Source organism: Bipolaris oryzae, assembly GCF_000523455.1.
Source record: "Bipolaris oryzae ATCC 44560 unplaced genomic scaffold scaffold_27, whole genome shotgun sequence".
NCBI lineage: Eukaryota > Fungi > Ascomycota > Dothideomycetes > Pleosporales > Pleosporaceae > Bipolaris > Bipolaris oryzae.
The window spans coordinates 135,602-157,142 of NW_006911303.1; the positions used below are offsets into that span (position 1 = coordinate 135,602).

Sequence of the window (21,541 nt, forward strand, 5' to 3'; positions counted from 1 at the left end):
GGGATGAAGGAGAGAATGTTTCTTGTTCTTGATAGTGGATTCTAGCTTCAATTTGTGATTGTTCCTTCCTTTTATTCTTGGTTGGGTAGTTTGATAGGTTGTAGATTGTTTCCGTTTTTTCATGGATTGATATGTGGCACATGTGGGAGTGGGTATACAATAGCGGTTTATATAATTTACGACAGGCTTTCTAGCGAGAAAAAAAAGTACAAAGTGAATGTGGTGCTAAAACTCCCAATACAGCGTTTCCCGACAATTCCAGAGTTGGATCGATGGAGTACCACGACAGCGGCAGTATTCCAGCAACTCGATAGATGTGTGTCTAGGTTCCCATAGGCATGTCTCCAAGCGGCAAAGACTTGAGCCCTAATTCGACAGTCAGTTGGTGCAACATTACCCAATAGCAGTAGTACTGAAAGAAACAAAGTGAGCAGCTCGGGCATGAACAGAACACTAAACTTACATCCATCCACCTGCTCAGGCGCCTGCTGCTTCTTCTTACAAGCATTATACTGCGCAGGTTGCTGCGTCGTAAGCCCCGCCTTGGGACAAGCATTATTCAAATTGCATCCATTATCCATGGCCTTTTGCAGCGAGTCGGCTTCCCAGCCAAACACGTAGTCGCCATGGGCAGCGGATCCACTATCAATATCCTCGGTTAGCTCACAACTTCCACCAGGAAGAGAACGAAAAAAAATAGAGGCAGTATTACCCAATCCCCATGGAATAAACAAACGGATCCGACCCATCTGTCGGCCACAAACTCTTGTCTGCAAACTTACTCACGTCCCACATGAGCTCGTACATGATCTGTGGTAGTTTAACGGGATGGCTGGACGGACATGCACCACCGCCGTTTGCGCCGCTGCCCTGGCCGTACGCAACGTGGCTTTGGTGGTCTGGTGAATCGAGGTTCTTGCCATCCCAGCAGGCGGGGAAGATGATGGTTTGGCGGATGAGTTTGCACTTTGGGTCTTTGGGGATGTCGATGGTGTCGGAGCCGGTGCAGGGAGCGCCGCCGACGAAGGTGTCTTCGGAGGGGGAGGTCCAGCAGCGGTGGCAGATGTTTGATAGTTTGACTTTGCTGGGGTCTTTGTTGGTAGCGGAGCCGACGAGCATGCGGAAGCCTTTCTTAAAGGCGGTTGTCTTGCCGCTTGGGATGTAGTAAACATCGAGACCACCGTCGTTGATGAGCTTGCCTTGGGGCCCGCCGTTGCCGATCTGGTGTGTGATAAGTCAGTCATGGTGGCTACGTATCTGCTGCGTTTGATGTATTCACTGACCTGGGGCACACGGATATAAGTTCCATTTTTTGCTTTGAAGAACATAACGGCTGTCCAGTAGTTGGACTTGTCTTGTACGAAGCTGCAGGATGTGCATGTGGACGCTTTTGCGAGGTCTATTGAGGGATCCATGGTGATGTTGAAGGCGTCGCCTCCTACAATCTGGTGCAGATGTGGAGTGTACTTCATGCCGGGATTTACAAGAGGGTCCGTACGCTCGACGACGAGCTGCGAGCATGCAAACCGCAACATGTTCTGCCCGACAGCTGTGTGGGCGAGAGCCGCCACAGTAAGGATGGTGTTACTCCAATGCATCTTGGTTCGGTCTCGAGGGCCAGAGATTGGAACAATGAGAATTAAAAATAGGTTTGAATGAAGGTACACGAAGAGCCGAATGTGTAGCAGATGTTATAAAGGTTTCTCTTATACGTGTGTGGCACAGATGCAACGGCTCGATGGGACAACGACCAAAAGGTTACTTGCCGGACCTCAAGATGACTGCCATTGCTCATTTCTGAGACATATATATGTTAATATAAATGAGAGTGGTCATTGGGTAACAGGGTGTTTCTTTTCCAATCTATTCCATCATATCTGATGATGGGCTGATGGTCAACCAGACTTTGAAGCCAGACTAAGAAATCCGGTTACGGGTTTGGTGATGCCTGGTAGATCACGCTATCCACTTGACCAACAAATTCCCTGTACTTTCATATGCAGATCAAACACTGCTGCAGGTGATATTGCCTTTGTAATATCGTAGGCAGAGCACTCGCCCACTTTATGGTCCCACGACTCTAAGCGACGGCATCCTGACCGTGGGGCAATGGAATTTGCATCGAGAGAACCTTTCTGCCTGACCGGGTAGGGCCTTTGAAGGAAAATCCATCCGAATGGACCTTTCTGAAGCCTCGGTGTCATCTGTGAGATGTTCGTGGATATCCCGGTCACTGGAGGCTAGAACCAAGTTTCCAATAATGATCAATGCAAGATGGTGAACAGTAGAAGCTCTGTATGACAGACCAATTGGAAAATATGGGAACTCGCCCACCAACTCATTCAACATGTGGGGCCCGGATCGACAGCAAGATGGAGGATGTTTGCACATCTACCAAATCAGGTCAGCGTTGGCGCGGCGTACATGTCAAGATCCTATACTGTCTTGAACTTCTCAAAAGAAGGATTGCCACACCATCATGAAGCCTAAAAGGGCACGCGAGACTTCTGGGTCCGACAGCCTCTAAATACCATCGTGTATACGGGTAGTGGATCCAGTGGGCGGCGTATGCCGTCATGTGGCACGTTGTTTGAGGAAGTGGGGCATCTGTATATGTGGAGATCCCAGGTAGTATTTGGACGAGAAAACCATAGTATGCCTGCTGATTGAAAGCACCACTCACCGTTCCAGCGACCAAATTCCCAGAGAAAAGTAGAAAGTCAAAGTAATTGAGATCAATCGAAGTCTGGCGAGTACGCATTTTGCCTGTCGTTCACCGAATACGGAGCAGACGCTTTACCTAGCAAGGGAAGCACCACCTGGTGGTGTTGGCTTTGACGGACAGTGATTTGATTCGCATCACTCATAAGCGACAGTGACTAGCTACTGTGGCTATCGGGCAATGGTGTTGCATTCCGGCCCGTCTACAGTACCATCCGAGTGTGACTGTCCAGCGACGGTTGTCGATTGGTCACAACCACTCCCCTCCGCCTGCTTCCGCCAGCAACAATCCCGACAGGGCATCCGATGAATATCCGACAGGGCATCTGACGCCTACTAGATCAGAATCCAAATCACCAACAAAAAAACCCGACATCACTCTTGCACCGCCTACTTTATTAGTAATATGTGGACTTTCCTCGTCCATCTCCTTTTCTGCTATACTTTCCAACTCCACCCCTCACCCATCCAGGTTCATCCCCAAACAACACCCGCCAGCCAACTTGTACAAACCATTATGTAATCCGTATTCTCTATCTCTACTACTACTACTACTACTACTACTACTACCCCAGACCTCACTAAACATCCCCACTGCCTCTTCGCTGAGTTTCGCGTTAACTGATGGTAATCTACAATCTTCCTGACAAAATGTAACTCTAATCCTACCAAGCAACATCCCCTCCCCCGCAAACGCAACAAGAGAGTAAGAACACATTGGTGATGCTGATATGGAAAGGCGTTTGGGTGGCTGTCGGTTTTTATTTTTTCACAGGCCTCCTTGTTGGAGTTTGCTTGGTGAGCTGCATGGCGGAGTGAATGGGCGCCCGTGTCCCGTTCGTCTTGGCTTAATGTACTAGGCACCTATGGTAGTAGTGCAAGTAAGCCATGGGCACTGTCTGTCTCTGCACCCCGTGGGAGAGGGGGGTTTTTTTTTTATCTATAGATGTTGTGTCGAGCGGCCCGATATAAGTATACTGTAGTAATTTCATATTTTAAATAGACGTTAGTAGTGGGCCTACAGGTCCGTCTTCTCGTCATCTAGTCCGCGATGCCCATGGACGGACGTTTTGCTATCTACCGCCTTTTTAATTTAGCGGAAGAGATAAACCGTAAAACCTTGCGGTGTGTTTTAAAGCAAACAAGTAACTTGGACTAGTTAGTTCTCAGTGTTCAATCGAAGAAGAGAGGGGATGGTTATTACAAGTGAGATTGTCTAACTTGTTTACACTGCTCACAGGCTGAGAAAATACGTCGAGGGAATTGATCAAGGGCACAGCATTGATACCACAAACATGAGAAAAAGAGACAGCAGGAGAAGAAGATGCGTTAGATGTATATGAACAAAAACACTCTTTAATACTGATAAAAAAAGAGAGGCTCATGGCCTAAAACGCCGCATATGCAGAGATACCCTTCCCATCCATATGTCTCTAGACAATTCGGATGACAATACATGGAACACAAATGAAATAGAAAAAAATGAATCTCACAAGACCCCTGCCTTCCTGTATACCCTACTATCTCTTCTCCACGAGCAACAAATGCATGGCCATGTAGGCCAGCAGTACGAATGCACCGCCAAACACACCCAATCCGATACAGTCGGTCCACAGTGCTTGTGTGTTGAAGCCAAACGAACTGAGGATAGCCGAACCAGGGACTTCAATGTCGAGACCATACTTGTGGTCGATAAGAGACAAATATTTGACTTCGTTGACAATGAGACCTTCAAAGGCGTAATGGAAGATTGATAACTGTAACTTGTTAGTACATGTGTAACCTTGGAATAACCCTAGCGGGTGGGATGAGACTTACAGATTGCAGCCATTTGGCTACACCAGGAATACTATCCTTGTTCAAGAAGAAGCCAGAGAACAAGAGACTGAAGAGCATGACGAGCACGCCGATCAAGTTCGCGACTCCAGAGTTGCGGAACACGATACCGATGAAGAGGAAAATGGCCGCAGCGGCGAGGTTGAAGAGAACAAGGAAAAGCGTAAACTTGAGGAAGTTGGGCCAGGCGGGAATGAGGCCCGTCATTGGGTAAACGATGATGCCGAGGATAATGGGTGGCAATAGACGAAGTGGGATGATGTCGAAGATGACCTTGGAAGCAAAGTATGCTGGTGGGGAGTAGTAGCCCTTGGCACGCTCACGGGTAAAGAGTAGCCTCTCAGGTGCAAAGACGGTGAGAATGGTCAAGCTGCTGAAACCGAAGAGAGAGAGAACAAACAAGAACAGACCGAGACGGTTCTGGAATCCCTTGATGTCATCGGTGAGGCCATAGAAGAGGAATCCGAGGAACACGGCCAAGACAATGGCGATGGCGTAGTGGGTAAGCATGAGCATCGGGTTGCGGTAGAGATTGCGCCATGTGCGTCGAGACAAGATTCTGAACTGGCCAAAAAAGCCTACTTTCTTGAAACCCTTGAGTTTGCCTGCTGCAACAAATCCATTGACCTCTTGGTTTCCATTTGTGCCGTTGGCTTGGTTGGCGTTTGCGACTGAAGTAACAATGTCTTCGCGAATTCTGGCGGCGACCTCGGAGGAGGCGTAGGCGTTGATAAGAAGATCCAAGTTGGTTCCAGTTGCACCGTTAGCAGGAGGTGGGAGCTCATCTGGATCTTCGAGAATCTGAGGAGGTACACCGCCCTGTTGACGAGTAAGTTTCAGCCATTGAGCCTTGATAGCACCTCGACGATCATAGGGTTCTTCGTCCGTCTTGGGTGACATGGCACCATCGTTGGTGGTAGTAGTAGAGGTCTTCTTTCGTGTGAATAGCTCGCGTTCCTGCTGCTGCTTGATAGATGTCCTGCGCTTGCCCTTGGGTCGCATCATGCTAGAGTTGCTGGGGCTTCCACCAAGGTCTCGCTCAAGCTCAGAGGTATTGATGCTAGGAATAGACTTGACGGCGATTGCACTGCTTGCACTAGTGGTGAGTCCATCACGGTTGAGATCACGGTTGAAGAGAGAGCTGTCCTCGTCAATGGGCTGACGTGCTGTACTTGCGTGCATGGTAAGATCGACAATGTAATCAGCGATATTGAAACCAGGTGGGCAAGTGTAGCCAAGCTCGTCAAAGTAGGATTGGCAGTTCTCAAAAGGTCCAGAGTAGACAGTACGGCCCTTTGCGAGCAGAATCAGCTGATCAAAAAGGGCTACGATGTTGGAGCGCGGCTGGTGAATGGTGAATACAACTGTTCGGTTGTAGTTCTTAACCAGATTGACAAGACACTCGACGACGTTGAAAGCGTTGAAAGCATCCAATCCACTGGTTGGCTCATCGAGGAAGAGAATGCTGGGCGAAGTGACAAGCTCACAGGCAATACCGACACGACGCTTTTCTCCTCCAGAAATGCCACGACCACTTTCTTCTGAGCCGATCTTCTGGTGACGAATGTGATAGATACCAAGTTGGCGTTCTACGTCTTCAACCCTCTGCTGTTTTGAAATAAGGCTCATTTCCTTTGGCAGGCGCAGTAAAGCCGAGTCAAGAATAGTCTCGTGGACAGTCAGAGTAGGCAGCAGGGTATCCTCCTGGTCGACAAAGCCGATAACGCTTCGGAACTCGTCATCGCGAACCTTTTCTCCGTTGATGTAAAAGTCACCGCTGTCGACACCTATTTTGCTCTTACGGGCGAGGATGTCCAAGAAAGTAGTTTTTCCAGCACCAGAAGCACCCATGATGGCGAGAAGTTCTCCAGGATGAACCGCACCAGAAATTCCGGAGAGAATTTGCCTGCCGTTGAGATTGTATGCCACGTTTTCGAAGAGGAAAGAGGCTGGCTTGTGGTCGGCTAGCAGTTTCGCATCCTCGTCCTCCTCATCGTCTGATAAGTGGATGGGGCCATATCGCTGCGCCTCAGCACGATGGGTGAGGTACCAGATAACCAGAATAGCTGCGACGATAAATAGAGCACAGCCGGCAATAACGCCCGCAATGAGAGGCGTATTGATCTTCTTGATGGGCCTTTCGTAACCGGGTACTTCAGTCTGGTACAGACACTCGCCAGTGTCGCACTGTAGAAAGATGCTCTCATCGCCAAAGATGCTCGAAATAAGGTCATTCATGGCGGGCTCAGAAAAGACGCTGCCACTCTCTTTCTTGTTAACGGCTGAGATGCCCCTAAACTCTGCGGGACCCTTGATCGACTCCCTCAAGAAGTCGCCAATATCCACAGAGCCATCTTCTCCGCAGAGCATCCTATCGGGGATACACTCGCACTTGATGTTCTCGCATCGGTACTTGGTGATGTTGCGATCGGCTTCGGCGGTGAAGTGGGAGGCGCACGTGTCGAGGGCGCAGTAGAAGGATTCCCTCTGGTCAACCCAGACTGCGAAGGTCAGCAAGATGGCGAGAGGGTGCACGCAGGTGTAGGCAAAACTTACACTGGAAGTTACACTCTTCGGCCTCGGCGTTGCAAGAAAAGGTGGCCTGAGGTTTCTTCTCCTTCAAAGTGTCGAGGATCTTTCTGTTGGTAATGTCACAGATCTGGAAGTTTTCCTTGACCAATTGGCCATCCTTGTAGCAAACTCCGCCTTCGCCGTCAGGCATCATGGCGTTGCAAGCATCGTTGGTCTGGCAGACATTGCAGTTGATGCCAGACCAGCCTTCTGAGCATTCGCATTCCTTTGCGCCTCCTCTGGGCGAACGGTCCTTGCCATCGGGCAGGGCACCGCATAGGGGCTCTGAACAGTCCTCGCCACCGAATCCAGGACCGCAGTTGCATCGCCCGTTGGCCTTGCTACAGTCGGCAAACTGCTTGCACTTGAAATCCTCGAGGTTGCAGTTGAAGCATGGGGGGCAACCATCAGGCCTATCGCCATAGATGGAGAAGAGCGACTGGGGCGACTCGGCGAGAGAGTAATTTGCAAATGTCTTATGAGCGTTAGATGAGGATGCCATGCCCAGCACGACAGCTGCAGTGGCGGCGAGCGACGTCGCCCAGTTTCGTTGGCGCATCTTGTGTGTTTGTGTGTATGCGGCGCAGAGCCAGCGATAGCAGGCAGCTGCGATCGGACCGACGCGTCGCCGTGATAGATGCGCGACAGCAGTAATGATAACAACTGACTGTCGAGGATGGAAATGCAGCACCTGTCAAAGGAGCGGCAAAAGAGCTGGAGAAGCTCGTGTGATAACGACGAGGGACAGGACACGGCCACGGCCACGGAGCTAGGACGGCGATGGCGATGGTGACCAACACAAGGCGGGTTGCTATCATATGGCGATTGCGCCATGGTGATTCGCCGACGAGGCTGGGCCTGATTCAGCCAAGCATGGTAACGGACCGCCCGACCGAGGCACACGCCGCTCCCAGTACCTGGCGCCCGCGTCATCGACTTGTTGCTGCCAACATGCAAAAGACGACTTCGGTGCCTGCGCGGGACTATTACCACTTGCTCTATACTACCGTGTTTTAGACCATCTTCAACTGCCATGGCAAGCATGTCCCTAGTTTAGTCGCCGTTGGAGCGAGCCATGTGGCAAGAAAATGCCTGTTCGGCACGCCCTGCGAACTACATAGTAGACCCGCTCGCATGGAACTATCCCGAGAACTATTTGAGCGCCCAGTGCCAGACATCAGAATAGACTCCTGGAGCATCATTACCAAATATTCCTTCTGCCTACATTCAGGAATCTCATCGCATCCAGCACAACATGGTCAAAATCGACAAGTTCGCAGTCGAGTCCGTAAGTCGTTCCCCGCATTTCTGTCATCTGATGCGGGGCGAAACTGACCACTCATAGTGGATGGACGCATATGAGACAAAATGCAAGTACAACGTTGCCGAGACATGCTGTGCGTCAATCTCCGTCGACCAGCTACGCGACCTGTCAGAAGATAAGGACAGGCAAGTCTTCGATACTTCGCGTGTCCTCAACTATGGCGCAATCAGAGGAAGCGACGACCTGCGGAACAACCTTGCCCGGCTCTACTCTGTAAAAGTTGCGACACCACTCCCAGCCGAAAACATCCTCACCACTGCCGGTGCCATCCAGGCAAACTACCTGACTGCATACACTCTTGTAGGACCTGGCGACCATGTCATCTGTCACTACCCCACCTACCAATCTCTCTACGATGTGCCCAAGCAACTAGGTGCCGAAGTCGATCTATGGAAGGCCAAGCCAGAAAACAACTGGATACCATCAATCGAAGACCTGAAAGCCCTCATCAAGCCAAACACCAAGCTCATCGTCATCAACAACCCCAACAACCCCACTGGCGCAGTCCTCGGCAAGACCTTTCTCCAAGATGTCGTCGCCATTGCCTCGGAAAAGAACATCACCATCATGGGTGACGAAGTCTACCGCCCCCTCTTCCACTCCATCGGGCCTCTGGATAAAGAATTCCCGCCCTCTCTTCTCTCCATGGGCTACAGCAACGTCGTCGTCACGGGCTCCATGTCCAAAGCCTACTCGCTCGCCGGCATCCGCGTCGGATGGATCGCATCACGCAGCTCGGATCTGATTGAGAAGATTGCAGACGCACGACACTACACCACAATCTCTGTGTCTTACTTTGACGAGCAAGTCGCAGCCTACGCTTTGCACTCTTCGACTATCCACGGTCTGCTTGCGCGCAATATCCAGCTTGCAAAGACAAATCTGGCGCTGTTGGAGAAGTTTGTGATTAAGAATGAGGACGAGTGTGAGTGGGTTAAGCCTGTGGCTGGTACGACGGCGTTTGTCAAGTTTCACCGTGAGGGTAAGCCGGTGGACTCTGTGGATTTTTGCAAGAAGCTGCTTGATGCTACGGGTGTCATGTTTGTACCTGGTAGCACGTGCTTTGGCGAGGAATTCAAGGGGTATGTGAGGATTGGGTTTGTCAATCAGACGGATGTTGTCAAGGAGGGGTTGGATGCTGCGACAAAGTTTATACGCAAGAACTTTGACGAGGTGGAGTTGGCTGTGTAACTGCTGTGTCTCCTGTGATATCGGAACGAAAAATACAGTTTACACTCGTGGAATATGGATATGCTCGTCTCCGTAGTCATTGATGCTACCATCTGCCTTGTTTTCCCGGTCTGGCTAACCGCCTCAGCCACACCAGCCAGATCCGCTAAGCCACACCCAACCAGCATCCCGACTGAGTCCAACAGCACGCCTTACAAGGCAACCCATACTGCGGCTCCTTGCTACAGCCTCTCAGCCACCCCCCAACCACCAACACATCATTCTGCCTGCCTCAAAAAACGAAAAAAAAAACGATAAAGTAGCCCCCGTCTCCCCCCCCCCAAAACCTCCTCACTTCCATCTCACCCACTCACACGGTGACACTTCCCAATCCCCAAGCCAAACCAAACCAACCCACAAGCCTACCCTCATGTCCTCACCCGACCCTCAAAAAAAAGGACACCTTAACCTCCGTCCAAAGCATCGCCTCCACACACCCAGACACCTCCACCACATCCCCACCCCCATCATCCTCTTGGCGCTCAAAACTGCACCTGCACCTGCACCGCTCCAGCAGCCCGCCCGAGCCCGGAAAGGAAAAGTGGCGGGATGCGACACTGAGTGAAAAGGAGCGGTGGAAAGATTGGAACAAGGCAAAGGATAAGGAGCAGATGAGAGGGTGAGTACTTTTTTTTCCTTCTTCTCTTCTATATGTTTCTTGTTTTCCTTTGGGGGCTGACAGTGGAATTAATAGATCGACGATTGGGGCTTTTACTGAGTTTTACAAGGGAAAGGGGAAGACCGGGTATTGGCTTGATATTAGTGACTGATTCTTTTTTCTTTCTCTCTTTTGGGGGAAGAGAGGGATGGAGGATGGAGGAGTTTAAAGGATGATACCCATTTTGAGCGTATTTGATTATTTTTTTACATTGCGTGGTGGTTGGTTATACATTTCATATATGTACAAAGGTCCATAATCGTACAGTAGTAGCCGTTTTATTCTTCGGCAATGAGTCTATCGACAGCTGGCATGGCAGTTAGTGTCAGTTTCGTAGAAGGGGTTGACAGGAAGAAACAAACTTACCTTTACCATCCTCCATCAAATACCCCGAACAATCAATCTTCCAGTCTTCGCCTTGCACCTTGACTTTTGCAATGCCGAAGCGCAGGACTGCGAATTTAAATCGCAAGAAGAAGTTTGTCCACTTCTGGTGCACCCAGCGGGCTGATCCCTCCCATACTCTTGCTGCAATGTTCAAGTGGCCAAGGTCATCCCAGAGTTTCTGCTTTCGGAACCTTTCTGCCTCGAGCAGCTCCCGTACCATGGGCTCCGTCTTTTCGCTGATAGTCGCTTCTCCCAGTTGCGAGTAGATGACGCGCTCTTTGGACCACGGGGCTGCCCGGACCGTCATGCGTAATTGTATGGGTCCGCCCTGCATACTAGGTATGACTTCCAGTATCCTCATGCGATTTGTAGGCGCTGTGCAGATATAACACCCGATGGCGATAAAGGCCGCACCGACAACGACATAGGTAGGCCGTACAAAGAACGGCACTTCTCTATCCTTGATATCATTGTTGAATTTCATGGAGAAGGCGCCGACGCCAATCCACAGGGCGCCTGTGCCGTAGACTTTGGCATAGTACCATTTGTTGCGCGGGGCCTGGTATATCAAGACGGGCTGACGGGTCTGGGCCACTTGTCGCAGGACGGGGTCATTGCTGACAAAACTTGACTTGAGGTTGCTTTTGTATGTGTATTGGTAGCGACGGAGGGCGGACGAGGCGAAGAAGCGAGCGCTGCGCTGAGCCGATGTGGGTTGGAAGAAGGACTCTGGCGTGCCGAAGAGGGCGGCGCGGAGTGATGAGGGGAGGCGGAACGTGTTGGTGCGGAGGAAGGCATCGAAGCCTCGGGGAAAGACAGGCATTGCAGGGAATGGGCGAGATTTCACTCTATTATACCACTGAGCGCATCGTATAGCAATTGACTGCGGCCGACTACAAGTCCGTCTGTTGTCGTATGAGCGGCTTTGCAACCGTGGGATTTTGGTGTTCCGATGGTCTGTAGAAAATGTAAACCCAGCAAAAACGGGCGGTCCAAGCGCGCCCGCTCGACACCTCCGAAGCTCATCCCGCGCTCAACATTTCTCATCAGCGACGTCCGACCGCCTGCCAATCCTCCACCCACACAACCGGTCAATTGACTCCCCATGGCTTCGCTCGCCGCAGCATGTAGGGTTTCGGCACGCGCTGCCTCACAGCAGTTGCGCAGCCATGGTGCTCGGAGAGGTAAGAAAGAATCGTTACACCACGGGGAATATAGAATGCTCACGGGAATGGGATACAGGCCTTCATTCGAGCCCGGCTTCACTTGCCGCACAAAACTTCAACATGCCTGCCCTTTCCCCGACAATGACCGAGGGCAATATTGCGACCTGGAAGATCAAGGAGGGCGATTCCTTCTCCGCCGGTGATGTTCTGCTCGAGATTGAGACCGATAAGGCGCAGATGGACGTCGAGGCTCAGGATGATGGTATTCTGGCAAAGATCACCGTATGTTCACGGGAAAGGCTGGGGTGAATAGTCGGAAAATTAACAGCGAATACAGGTCGGAGATGGATCAAAGGCAGTCAAGGTTGGCACGCGGATAGCCGTTACTGCAGAGCCTGGAGACGACTTGAGTTCGCTCGAGATGCCCGCCGAAGACAGCCCCGCGCCAAAGAAGGAGGCCGAGGCGTCCAAGGAACAGCCCAAGCAATCTGCACCAGTACCCAAGGAGGAGCGGACATCTGCACCACCCGCAAAGTCGGACGCTTCAAGCAAGGCCTCGAGCGCCAAGGCTTCAAAGCAGACCTACCCACTATACCCCTCTGTACAGCATCTTTTGGAAGTGAACGGTCTGCCCAAGGAGGAAGCCGACAAGATTCCTGCCACTGGACCCAACGGCAGGCTACTCAAGGGAGATGTGCTAGCATACATTGGCAAGATTGAGAAGTCCTACCCCTCAGAACTCGCTGGTCGCTTCTCCAAGCTTTCCCACCTTGACCTGAGCAACATCAAGCCCATGGCCAAGAAGGAGACACCAAAGAAGCCTGTAGCCGAAGCACCCAAGGTTGTCGAGGACTTGCCCGTTGAGCTGGCCATGCCCATCTCCCTGAAGGCAGTCATGGAGTGCCAAAAGCGCGTCAAAGACTCAATAGGCGTATTCCTCCCTCTATCCACCTTTGTCGCTCGCGCGGCCGAGCTCGCAAACGAGGACCTCCCCAAGTCCAAGACGGCCAAGCCATCAGCAGACGAGCTCTTTAACGCCGTCCTCGGCCTCGACAAGGTCTCGGCAAAGTACTCCCAGGGCAACTTCTTCCCCCAAATGACCGCACTTCCTGCCACCAATCTTTCTGCTCAGCAAGCCCCGGCACCAAAGAAGTCCGACATTTTGGATATTCTCGCTGGAAAGAAGCCCAGCCCACCCCGCCGATCTACTTTTAGTGCAGCACCACAGGTCGCAGGTCCCCTCAACGTCTTCAGCATTAGCGTACCCAAGGGCGACGAGAAGCGCGGCCAAGTCTTCCTCGAGCGCGTCAAGGCTGTACTTGAAGTCGAACCCGGTCGATTGGTTGTGTAAAGAAGAGTGGATATATTTGTTCTGCCCCTTCTTTTTTTTCTTTTTCTCCGCAACCACATACACTTTATGTAGCTAGCCGTCTGTATAGTAATGCATCTCCTCCACCGGGTTGGGCCAAAAGGTGTTGCATTTTCGTATTTATGCCTGTTATTCTTTTTTCTCCCTCTCTCTCCTTCTGATAGACGCACGATACAGTATGAAATATGGGCATCTCTATATATATCCAAACAGAGAATTGGAAGTGACAGAAAGTACTTGATTTACCAGTGTAATTTCGCACTCGCTTTCCCCTCCCTCCCATTTCTCGAACAATGCGGGGGTTTGGGGGGTTGGGGAGGGGGGGATTTTATCCCGCTCAATCCAATAAACCTTCCCCCCCCCCCACCGGCCAGCCTTTTTTTTTTTACACTTATAACGTGCCGATCCCGTGTCGTTAGTCTGTCGTGTTTTGTCGTGGAGAGAGAGAAAAAAAAATCCCGCAATTCTTACTTTACTAGACTAACTACTGACGTGATTAAATGGCGCAAATGCCGGTGACCTGAAATGGATGGGTTGCTTGGGGAAGGGGGAGGGGGGGTCTATGTTTAAGTCGTTGGTCTTGCTGTTTATTCTGCGGTATTTCTTTCTTTGCTTTTCTTTTTTTCGTTCCTCCCTGTTTTTTGGGCCGTTTTACGTGTTGCTCTCTTACTGCCACGGGGCGCATGTGAGGTGTGTGTGCATGTGCAGTGGGTAGTTTCGAATGAGAAAACATCAAGATGAGCCAAGTTTTTGTTTTGTTTTTTTCACACACAGAGGGTAAGGAACACGGGTGTTTCACGGATGGATAGAGAGGCCAGGGTATTGGTGAGAAAATATCGATTGATTGGATTGAACTTTGTTTCATCGCCATAACTCGCCTTTTTTGGTCTTTACGATACTTCCTTCCGCATTCTACACACTTTGTCTCGCAATTTGGTACCAACCTCCACCACGCCCCATCATGGTTGAACATGATGACAAAAAAAGAGTTGTTGCAAACTTTTACAAACAATGGGAAACACATCGCTGATGTTTCCCGCTACCACTCCTACTCCTTCCTTCTTCTTCTTCTTCTTCTTCTTCTTCTTCTTACTCACCTTCATCGTTTCAAGACTGTTTAAGCCTTCTCACCACCAACACCGTTCGAATCTTTACTGTAGTATCGACCGAAGACACGGTCCTCAATCGCCAAATTCTTGTCAACCTTTCCGGTTCCTCTCCTGGCTACTTGGCGGCGGAAGTAAACACGCTTGCACCATTTCCACAGCTCAATGCCTGCAAAGAAGATGCCGGTCTCAATAAACACGATGCCCCACTCCCAAGAGATGGGCGCATGCTTGAAAACGACCGTGTTGAGCGTTGGGATGTAGATGAGCGGGAAAAGAAGGACGAAGCCAACAATAATGGCCCAGAACAAGAACTGGTTCCTCCACACATCTATCATCCACTGAGTGAAGTAGCGTTTGCTGCCAGGCTGCATACGGAAGAAGGATCGGCGCATATCAATCATCTCCCACGCAAGGAAGAGAGCAAACCATGTCAGACAGGCGAATGTGCAAGCGCGGGCACGGAACACGAGTTCGCACTGCTCAGAATACGTCTCGTTGCAGCCAACGCCGAGTTCGCCGTCACCAAATCCATACACGACGAGGACGAAACTGGCAAGACAGAGGAGCGTGATCCACAGCCCGTAAACCACCATATCGATTAGGAATTCCATGGTGAAAATTCCCGTCTTGAGCGACTGAGGCGGCCGCTGCAAGATATCAGGAACCGCGCGTTCGAATCCCAGCCCCATGTCCGGAAGACCAGATGTAGCCATGATGATCCAGACAACCTGTACAGGAGCAAGCGGAAACACCGAGAGCCCAGTTCGATCTTTGAATGCAAGACCCACAAGAAGCGTACCAGCCTGCGCCACGTTCTCCGCTAGCACATGCAGCACGAATTTCTGGATATTGTCAAAGATGCGGCGACCTTCTTCGATGGCGGCGAGGATAGAGGCAAAGTTATCGTCGGTAAGAACGATATCGGAAGCCTCCTTTGCAACGTCCGAGCCTGCTTGACCCATGGCGATACCGACGTCAGCGCGCTTGAGCGAGGGAGAATCATTGACACCGTCACCAGTCATTGCGCAGAAGCGGCCACGGCGGTGCAGAGCCTCAATCATACGGACTTTTGTGCTTGGTGCACACCGGGCGACGACAAGCGGCAAGACAGATAGCTTGTCAACTTCATCATCGCTCAATTTGTCAAACTCCGCAGCAGTCATGACAAGCGTGTTTGCAATATCGTTTCTGATTCTCCTGTACCGATCAGCAGATGGCAGGATACCGACTTCAATAGCAATGGCCTTTGCAGTCTCCGGGTGATCACCAGTCAACATGTGGACCTCGATACCCGCCTCGTGGCACTGACGCACAGCGACTGCAGATTCCGGGCGAGGGGGGTCGTAAAGACCGATGAGACCGCGGAAAACGAGTTCAGATTCGACAGTGGAACGTTCGACTTCTGCTCCTTTTTCTACGTCGTGAGGATACCGCTTGCTAGCGAGGGCAAGTACACGCAGACCGAGACTGGCGAGAGCTTCCATGTGAGATAGGATTTCCTGGCGGAACTCTTCGGTAACGGGTTGGGAGTCCTCCTTGCCGTCGGCCAGGTAGGTAGTACAGCTCTGGATGACACGTTCGACGGCGCCTTTGGTGAAGGAATAGTTGCCGCTGGAATGCTTCATAATTACCGACATGCGCTTGACATCCGAGTCGAAAGGAAGCTCGACCAAATCTTCCCATTGAGGAGCGTCGCCTTTGGTCAGGCCGAGACGATTCATACCAAAACGGGAGGCGAAGACCTGAATGGCGATTTCGGTTGGATCGCCATGAGCCTCCCAGGTTCCATCGTTTTGTTGCTTCACGGCAGCCAAGTTGGCCAGCGACGCTACCTTGAGAAACTCGCCGAACCCAGAATGGTTGTGGCTCTCGAGCTTGTCGACAGATACGAGCTCACCGCATTCATCGCCGCCAGCTTTGAGATTCATCTTGGCAGGGGATGCTCCACCGAAACGAACATTGCCAGCAGTAGGGTCTTGTGGAGCAGTGGAGTCCTCAATCGTGTACGTTCCAACGCCAGGGATCCACGCACCACGAGCAATCATCTTACCCTGAGTGAGCGTTCCAGTCTTATCAGAGCAAATGTCTGTGACGCCGCCGAGCGCTTCGAGTGACTTGAGGTTTCGAACAATGACGTGGCGCTGAACCATGGACTTTGTGCCAGCGGCCATGGTGATGGTAAGTACCACCACCAGACTGGCTGGGATCATAGACAGACCGGTTGCGACAGCGTAGATGATGACCTCCTGGCGATTACTAAACTTATTGGCTGCTAGGACAATGATGGCGCAAATGACAGCAATGAAGAAGAGCAAGACCGCGAGCTTGGACAGCTTCTTCTGCAGGGGAGTTCCAACGTTGAGTCCCAGAAAACGACCAATGGCATCGGTTGTGGTGAGCGTGTATGCCTCGAGATAGCGATGGGGCTTTGCCTTTCCATTCGGCTTGCGTTTGACTGGCCGAACCTTGGACTGCGTTTCGCGGAGCTGAGCAGCGATGGCGCCAATTTCAGTATAAGCACCAGTCGCAAACACGATACCCTTGGCCCGACCCTTTGTAACGCTAGATGAGCTATAAGCGACATTAAGGCGATCACCAGGCCCAGTAGCCTCATCGAAAACAGCATCTTCTTGCTTGCGTACAGGGAGAGACTCTCCAGTCAACAACGCCTCATCGGTTTCGAAATTGACCGCGTCAAAGACCCTCATGTCAGCTGGAATCGTGTCGCCGACCTTGACTTCGATGATATCGCCAGGGACGACTTCAGCCGAAGGGACTGTAATCTGCTGGCCATTACGGATGAGACGTGCAGTGGGCGAGCTGAGAGAGCGAAGCGAGTCCATTGTCTTTTCGGCAGACCATTCTTGAAAGAAGCCAACGACGATGTTGAGTCCGATGACGAAGGCTACGACACCACCTTCGATCCACGACTCGATACCGAAACTAACAGCCATGGCCATGATCAGGACCAGAGTCATGGCGTTGGCGACTTGGGCGACGAAAATCTTGATGGGAGAGACGCTCTCGGCTTCTCCCAGTTCGTTGGTTCCGTACTCATCGACTCGGCGTTTGGCTTCGGTATCGTCTAGACCAGACCATTCCTCCGTCTTGAGCTCGTTGACTACTTCTTGGATAGTGAGACTGTGGGCTGGCTTGGACATGGGCTTGTTCGCCTGACCGCTAACATGCCCCTCGAGAGGGACAGCTTTCTTCCCCATGCTGCAAGTCCGAACGATTTGTTTTTTTTTCTGATTTTCTTTTTTTTTGAAGAGAAGGTTGAACAGTTAATGGAATAGGGTGATTGCTTTAATGCGGGTATCGAGACCAGTCAGATTTGGAAAATGCTCAGTATCAACGGTCTAATTTTCTGCGAATTCTTGCCCCGCGGACTATGGCCGCGTGGACAAACTTGGTAGATGGGGTGTTGACTGTGGTATACATAGAGAACTTCAGCACGGGGCGGGGGTGCAGACTCCTCCTAGATCAATGCCGTGATTGGCAAGTTGGTAAGGTAGTAAATGAGTTGGGGTTGTAAGAGAGCTTGGGAAAGAGTTGGTGCGTTGGAGAAGAGCTGAGGCAGACTTTGAGAGAGCAGAAGGTTGGGGAGAAAAGTCAGAGAGCAGAGGAGAAGAAAAAAAGGCAAGAAGACTACAGGTGGCTGCAACATATATGCGGAGCCGTGGGGATACCGGTGTACGACGTCGTGCCAAGCATGCTCGATTCATGCCAAGGTCGATTCCAGTTCAGAGGGCGGCGTTGCCAAGGCGAAAACTTCTCTCGATGCTTAGCTGTGCGGATAGCCATTGGGTGCCTGTCGCGATGCCAGGTGCACGATCGTAGAACGGATACACGGCATTTTGGCACTTGGCGAGCTGGCCCACCTGCCTCTTCGATGTCTCCGGCACGGACCTTTCCAGCTTGCTTGTGGCTCAGCAAAAGATGAGCATTTCGCATGATTAAGCTATGGCGTAGGCGTCAAAAAAGCCGTTTGGAGATGGGGCAGGTAGCCTGGGTTGAGGTTCAGTGGCGGGTTTTCACGGGCATAGAATGTGGGTATGGCCAAGTCCGAGGAGGGCAGTCGCTAGCAGTGCCAACCCAAGGAAAGCAAGAGCCAAGAATGCTGCACCGGAGCCGGCTCATGACATACTTGCCTAGTCCCCGTTTTTCGCCTCACGTACCAGCTACGCTCAAGCGAGCCGTTACACCTGTTGTCCTTGGCATGACCCTGTTCGCTCAGCTGAAATCAATCGAGTCCGCGATGAGATTGGATAGGACACCGCTCCCAATGTTAAAGCTAAAGGCTCTGCCTCTGCTGCTTAGGCAATCTTACCTAACCCATAACCAGGCCTGTCTGCGTCGGTCTTGTGGCCAAGTTCAAGAACCACACGTTCGGCAACGGTACCCGAGGCTTAGTTCCAAAGCCCAATTAGGTAATTGAGAAGCGATGTATCGAAGTCAGCAGTCTCGCCTCGGCGCACAGATACAAGAGGAAGTGAGTGCAGAATGACCGTGCATTTTGGTCATTGGGTGTGAATACATTGATATATTCAGGATGAAGAATTAGGTAATAGTGCACCTAACGAGATGGACGACACGCATCTCAACCTATATTGTTTATTGTATGGTTCTAGCTCATTGTTATCTTTTTTTAATCATAATGACGAGTCTTGATTAAGTCCTTGGAGAAAGTTTGTGGGAATGTAATTGCGTTAATTGCGTTAATTGCACGTGATTAGATTAGAGTGGGCCAGAACTAAGGATACTGGTAGCGCGTCACATACTACAACGTCTTCTTTTCCTGAACGAGTAACCTAATATGATTCATAGTAAACAACATTAAGGCACCAAGCGCTAATGGATCAGATACAGTAATCTGGATCAACATGAGACAGGCAAAAACAATTAATTGCAAAAACATACGACAGCGGGGATTCGCCAGTGGTCACCCACCTGACTACTAATCCGCCGGTCAAAGGTTTATCGTGCGGGGATCAGACGAGACCCAGATTGATTTTTTGCCTATGATCGTATGTGCTGTGTCTTCTTTTTGTCTCTCTACATATGCATGCCATCGCCGTGTGAGCGAGCACTAGCTGCATATCAATTTCAAGCCAGCTTCATGTTCACCCCGGAAAATGTCTCTACACCTCGAGCTAAAGGCAGCGTTCAAATTTCAGATCGAAAATCAGATGCAATAATGTTGATTTCATTGACAAAGTTCACTCATCTACGTAGCGAGTGGCCTACCCCGCAAGCGTTGTCGTGCATCGACGCGCCGGCGATTGCCAACTTCCAAGCTCACCGCGATCAGTCTTCTCGTCGCCAGAAATTTCACCGCGTCTCTCAAATATCCTCAGGTCCAGCAAGGCCCAACGCCTGCCTGCGCGTTGGCGCATCCGCCTTGAAGAATGGCTTCTCAGCCAATGACGTCACCCTGGTTCCGTGCCTCGGCTCGTTTCCTTCATAATCCCAACTGGCGTTGTGGATAGTGATTCTGTTGTCCCAGAGCGCCGACGTTCCTGGGGTCCATCGGAAGCGGACCTGGATATCGATACTCTTCTCGTACACATCAAAGAGATAGTTGAGGATTACGTCACTCTCAGCCTTGTCCAATCCGACAATGCGTACGGTGAAGGCGCGGTTGACCCACAGAGCCTTCCATCCCGTGACGGGATGCACGCGGACCAGCGGGTGAACTCGCTCAACGTGCTTGGGACCGGCGCTAGGGTTGTCCCGCTCAAGATATGGGTGTGCGCTGCGGTACACTGCCTCTCGGCCATCGATAATCTTCCTGAACTCGGGGGAAAGCTTCTCATAAGCTGCATAGCCTGATGCCCAGAGAGTGTCGCCTCCAATCTTTGGGATTGTGTCGTTGTGCAGATGGGTTACACTAATCTAGTTAGTCGGAGCATCATTGAATTCAGAGCACCATCACATACCCGGCGGGTTGGCGTTCGTGCACCAAGTCAGTGTGCCATTGGGACGCTCCGCCAGTCTTCCTGAAGCTGGCAGGTACCTCCGTCGCCTGGAGAGCGGGCCAAAGAACAGTTATTCCCGGTACACCTGGCACGTGAGGGACTTGCGGCTTGATTGACTGTCAGCATAGTCGACTACAGGATGGGAAGAATGACATACATGGACTTCGATTTCACCATAGTATTCTCCAAGCTTCTTCTGCTGTTGAGGCGAGAGATCTTGGTCACGGAAGAACACGACGCTCCTCTCAGCGATCAAAAGACCAAGCTCATCCTTCTGTTGGTCTGTAAGATCCTTCAATTGAAGTCCAACAATCTCAGTTCCAATGTGTGCCGTTAGATGAATGACTTCCTTTGCAGCACCGAACAGTGCCTTCTTCTCGGGATCAGCTCGGGTACCCGGGTCGATGTGTTCCCGATCATAGTCCCTGAGCTTGTACACATCGTCGAGGTAAAGAGGCTTTGCTGGCCTGTATGGATAACCATTGGACAAATCGATACCTGCCTTCTCAAGCCTCTTTCTGGCTGGCTCGGGCAGCTGCAATGTATCTTTTCTTGGCTGGACAGTGTCCTGCTCTCTGATGTGTTCAGCAACGGGAATTGCGATTGGTGCCATGTTGATGATTGCTGCGATGAGGCTGAGTATGGCGAATAGTTCACGATGTCACCACTCCTTATATCTGACCTGAATGCTTCCCCACACGACGTCTCCTCACAGCTTAGAAATACATTTCCTGTATCGGCTGGATTTAATCGGTTACATCGCGTGGTGGTTGCATGCTGGCGATGTCCATGGATAGTTGCGGGGTCAATCACATCATTCCGAAGATTATGACGAATATCCAGTCAACATCTCCCACCTTATCGACTGGACACCGCGCCTGGATACCGCGCCAGGCTCCTCAAACAAAAATTGTGGGCTCTTGCATTTGTTTCTAGTTTGGTATGCCGGTGCCTCGTGTATGCAGTAGATTGTTCTCGCAATAGTGGATGTTCATGATGCCATACATGTGCACCACTACATCTTGCGAACCTTGACGCCTCTATCATCGCGTGATATATGCTGATAAATGCCGTCTCACAAGATGAAGCGCGGAGATTCGGAAATAATAGGGGTTGGCAGTAGTTCGTCTCGGGGATGACTTGACCGAGGTCAATTGAGGAAATACGCTCAACCATCTCGGAAAGCTCCAAC

General features: G+C 51.1%; 8 protein-coding genes across 8 annotated transcripts; 3 read left to right on the top strand and 5 right to left on the bottom strand.

Annotated features, from left to right (window-relative positions):
- Positions 1–322: 322 nt before the first annotated feature.
- COCMIDRAFT_88458 (uncharacterized protein) lies at positions 323–1,598 on the bottom strand (the record flags this gene model as incomplete). Its single annotated transcript, XM_007687252.1, has 4 exons — positions 323–366; positions 464–642; positions 713–1,221; positions 1,284–1,598. The coding sequence occupies 4 exons, from the start codon at positions 1,596–1,598 to the stop codon at positions 323–325; spliced, it is 1,047 nt and encodes a 348-aa protein (XP_007685442.1).
- A 2,643-nt stretch (positions 1,599–4,241) lies between these two features.
- On the bottom strand, positions 4,242–7,630 carry COCMIDRAFT_88391 (uncharacterized protein; the record flags this gene model as incomplete). The annotated part of the gene is made up of 3 exons (XM_007687253.1): positions 4,242–4,478; positions 4,540–7,058; positions 7,114–7,630. 3 exons carry the CDS (start codon positions 7,628–7,630, stop codon positions 4,242–4,244), a joined length of 3,273 nt encoding a protein of 1,090 aa, XP_007685443.1.
- A 753-nt stretch (positions 7,631–8,383) lies between these two features.
- Positions 8,384–9,643, top strand: COCMIDRAFT_88465 (uncharacterized protein; the record flags this gene model as incomplete). Its single annotated transcript, XM_007687254.1, has 2 exons — positions 8,384–8,416; positions 8,474–9,643. The coding sequence occupies 2 exons, from the start codon at positions 8,384–8,386 to the stop codon at positions 9,641–9,643; spliced, it is 1,203 nt and encodes a 400-aa protein (XP_007685444.1).
- Positions 9,644–10,071: 428 nt separating this feature from the next.
- Positions 10,072–10,452, top strand: COCMIDRAFT_88339 (uncharacterized protein; the record flags this gene model as incomplete). Its single annotated transcript, XM_007687255.1, has 2 exons — positions 10,072–10,301; positions 10,377–10,452. Coding segments are annotated over 2 exons (306 nt in total), but the record flags the coding sequence as incomplete, so codon positions are not given.
- Positions 10,453–10,618: 166 nt separating this feature from the next.
- Positions 10,619–11,550, bottom strand: COCMIDRAFT_24124 (uncharacterized protein; the record flags this gene model as incomplete). The annotated part of the gene is made up of 2 exons (XM_007687210.1): positions 10,619–10,647; positions 10,707–11,550. The coding sequence occupies 2 exons, from the start codon at positions 11,548–11,550 to the stop codon at positions 10,619–10,621; spliced, it is 873 nt and encodes a 290-aa protein (XP_007685400.1).
- A 463-nt stretch (positions 11,551–12,013) lies between these two features.
- On the top strand, positions 12,014–13,244 carry COCMIDRAFT_24125 (uncharacterized protein; the record flags this gene model as incomplete). Its single annotated transcript, XM_007687211.1, has 2 exons — positions 12,014–12,175; positions 12,231–13,244. 2 exons carry the CDS (start codon positions 12,014–12,016, stop codon positions 13,242–13,244), a joined length of 1,176 nt encoding a protein of 391 aa, XP_007685401.1.
- A 1,135-nt stretch (positions 13,245–14,379) lies between these two features.
- On the bottom strand, positions 14,380–17,589 carry COCMIDRAFT_88295 (uncharacterized protein; the record flags this gene model as incomplete). The annotated part of the gene is made up of 1 exon (XM_007687256.1): positions 14,380–17,589. One exon carries the CDS (start codon positions 17,587–17,589, stop codon positions 14,380–14,382), a length of 3,210 nt encoding a protein of 1,069 aa, XP_007685446.1.
- A 2,125-nt stretch (positions 17,590–19,714) lies between these two features.
- COCMIDRAFT_88435 (uncharacterized protein) lies at positions 19,715–20,962 on the bottom strand (the record flags this gene model as incomplete). Its single annotated transcript, XM_007687257.1, has 3 exons — positions 19,715–20,261; positions 20,311–20,465; positions 20,507–20,962. The coding sequence occupies 3 exons, from the start codon at positions 20,960–20,962 to the stop codon at positions 19,715–19,717; spliced, it is 1,158 nt and encodes a 385-aa protein (XP_007685447.1).
- Between the last annotated feature and the right edge of the window lie 579 nt (positions 20,963–21,541).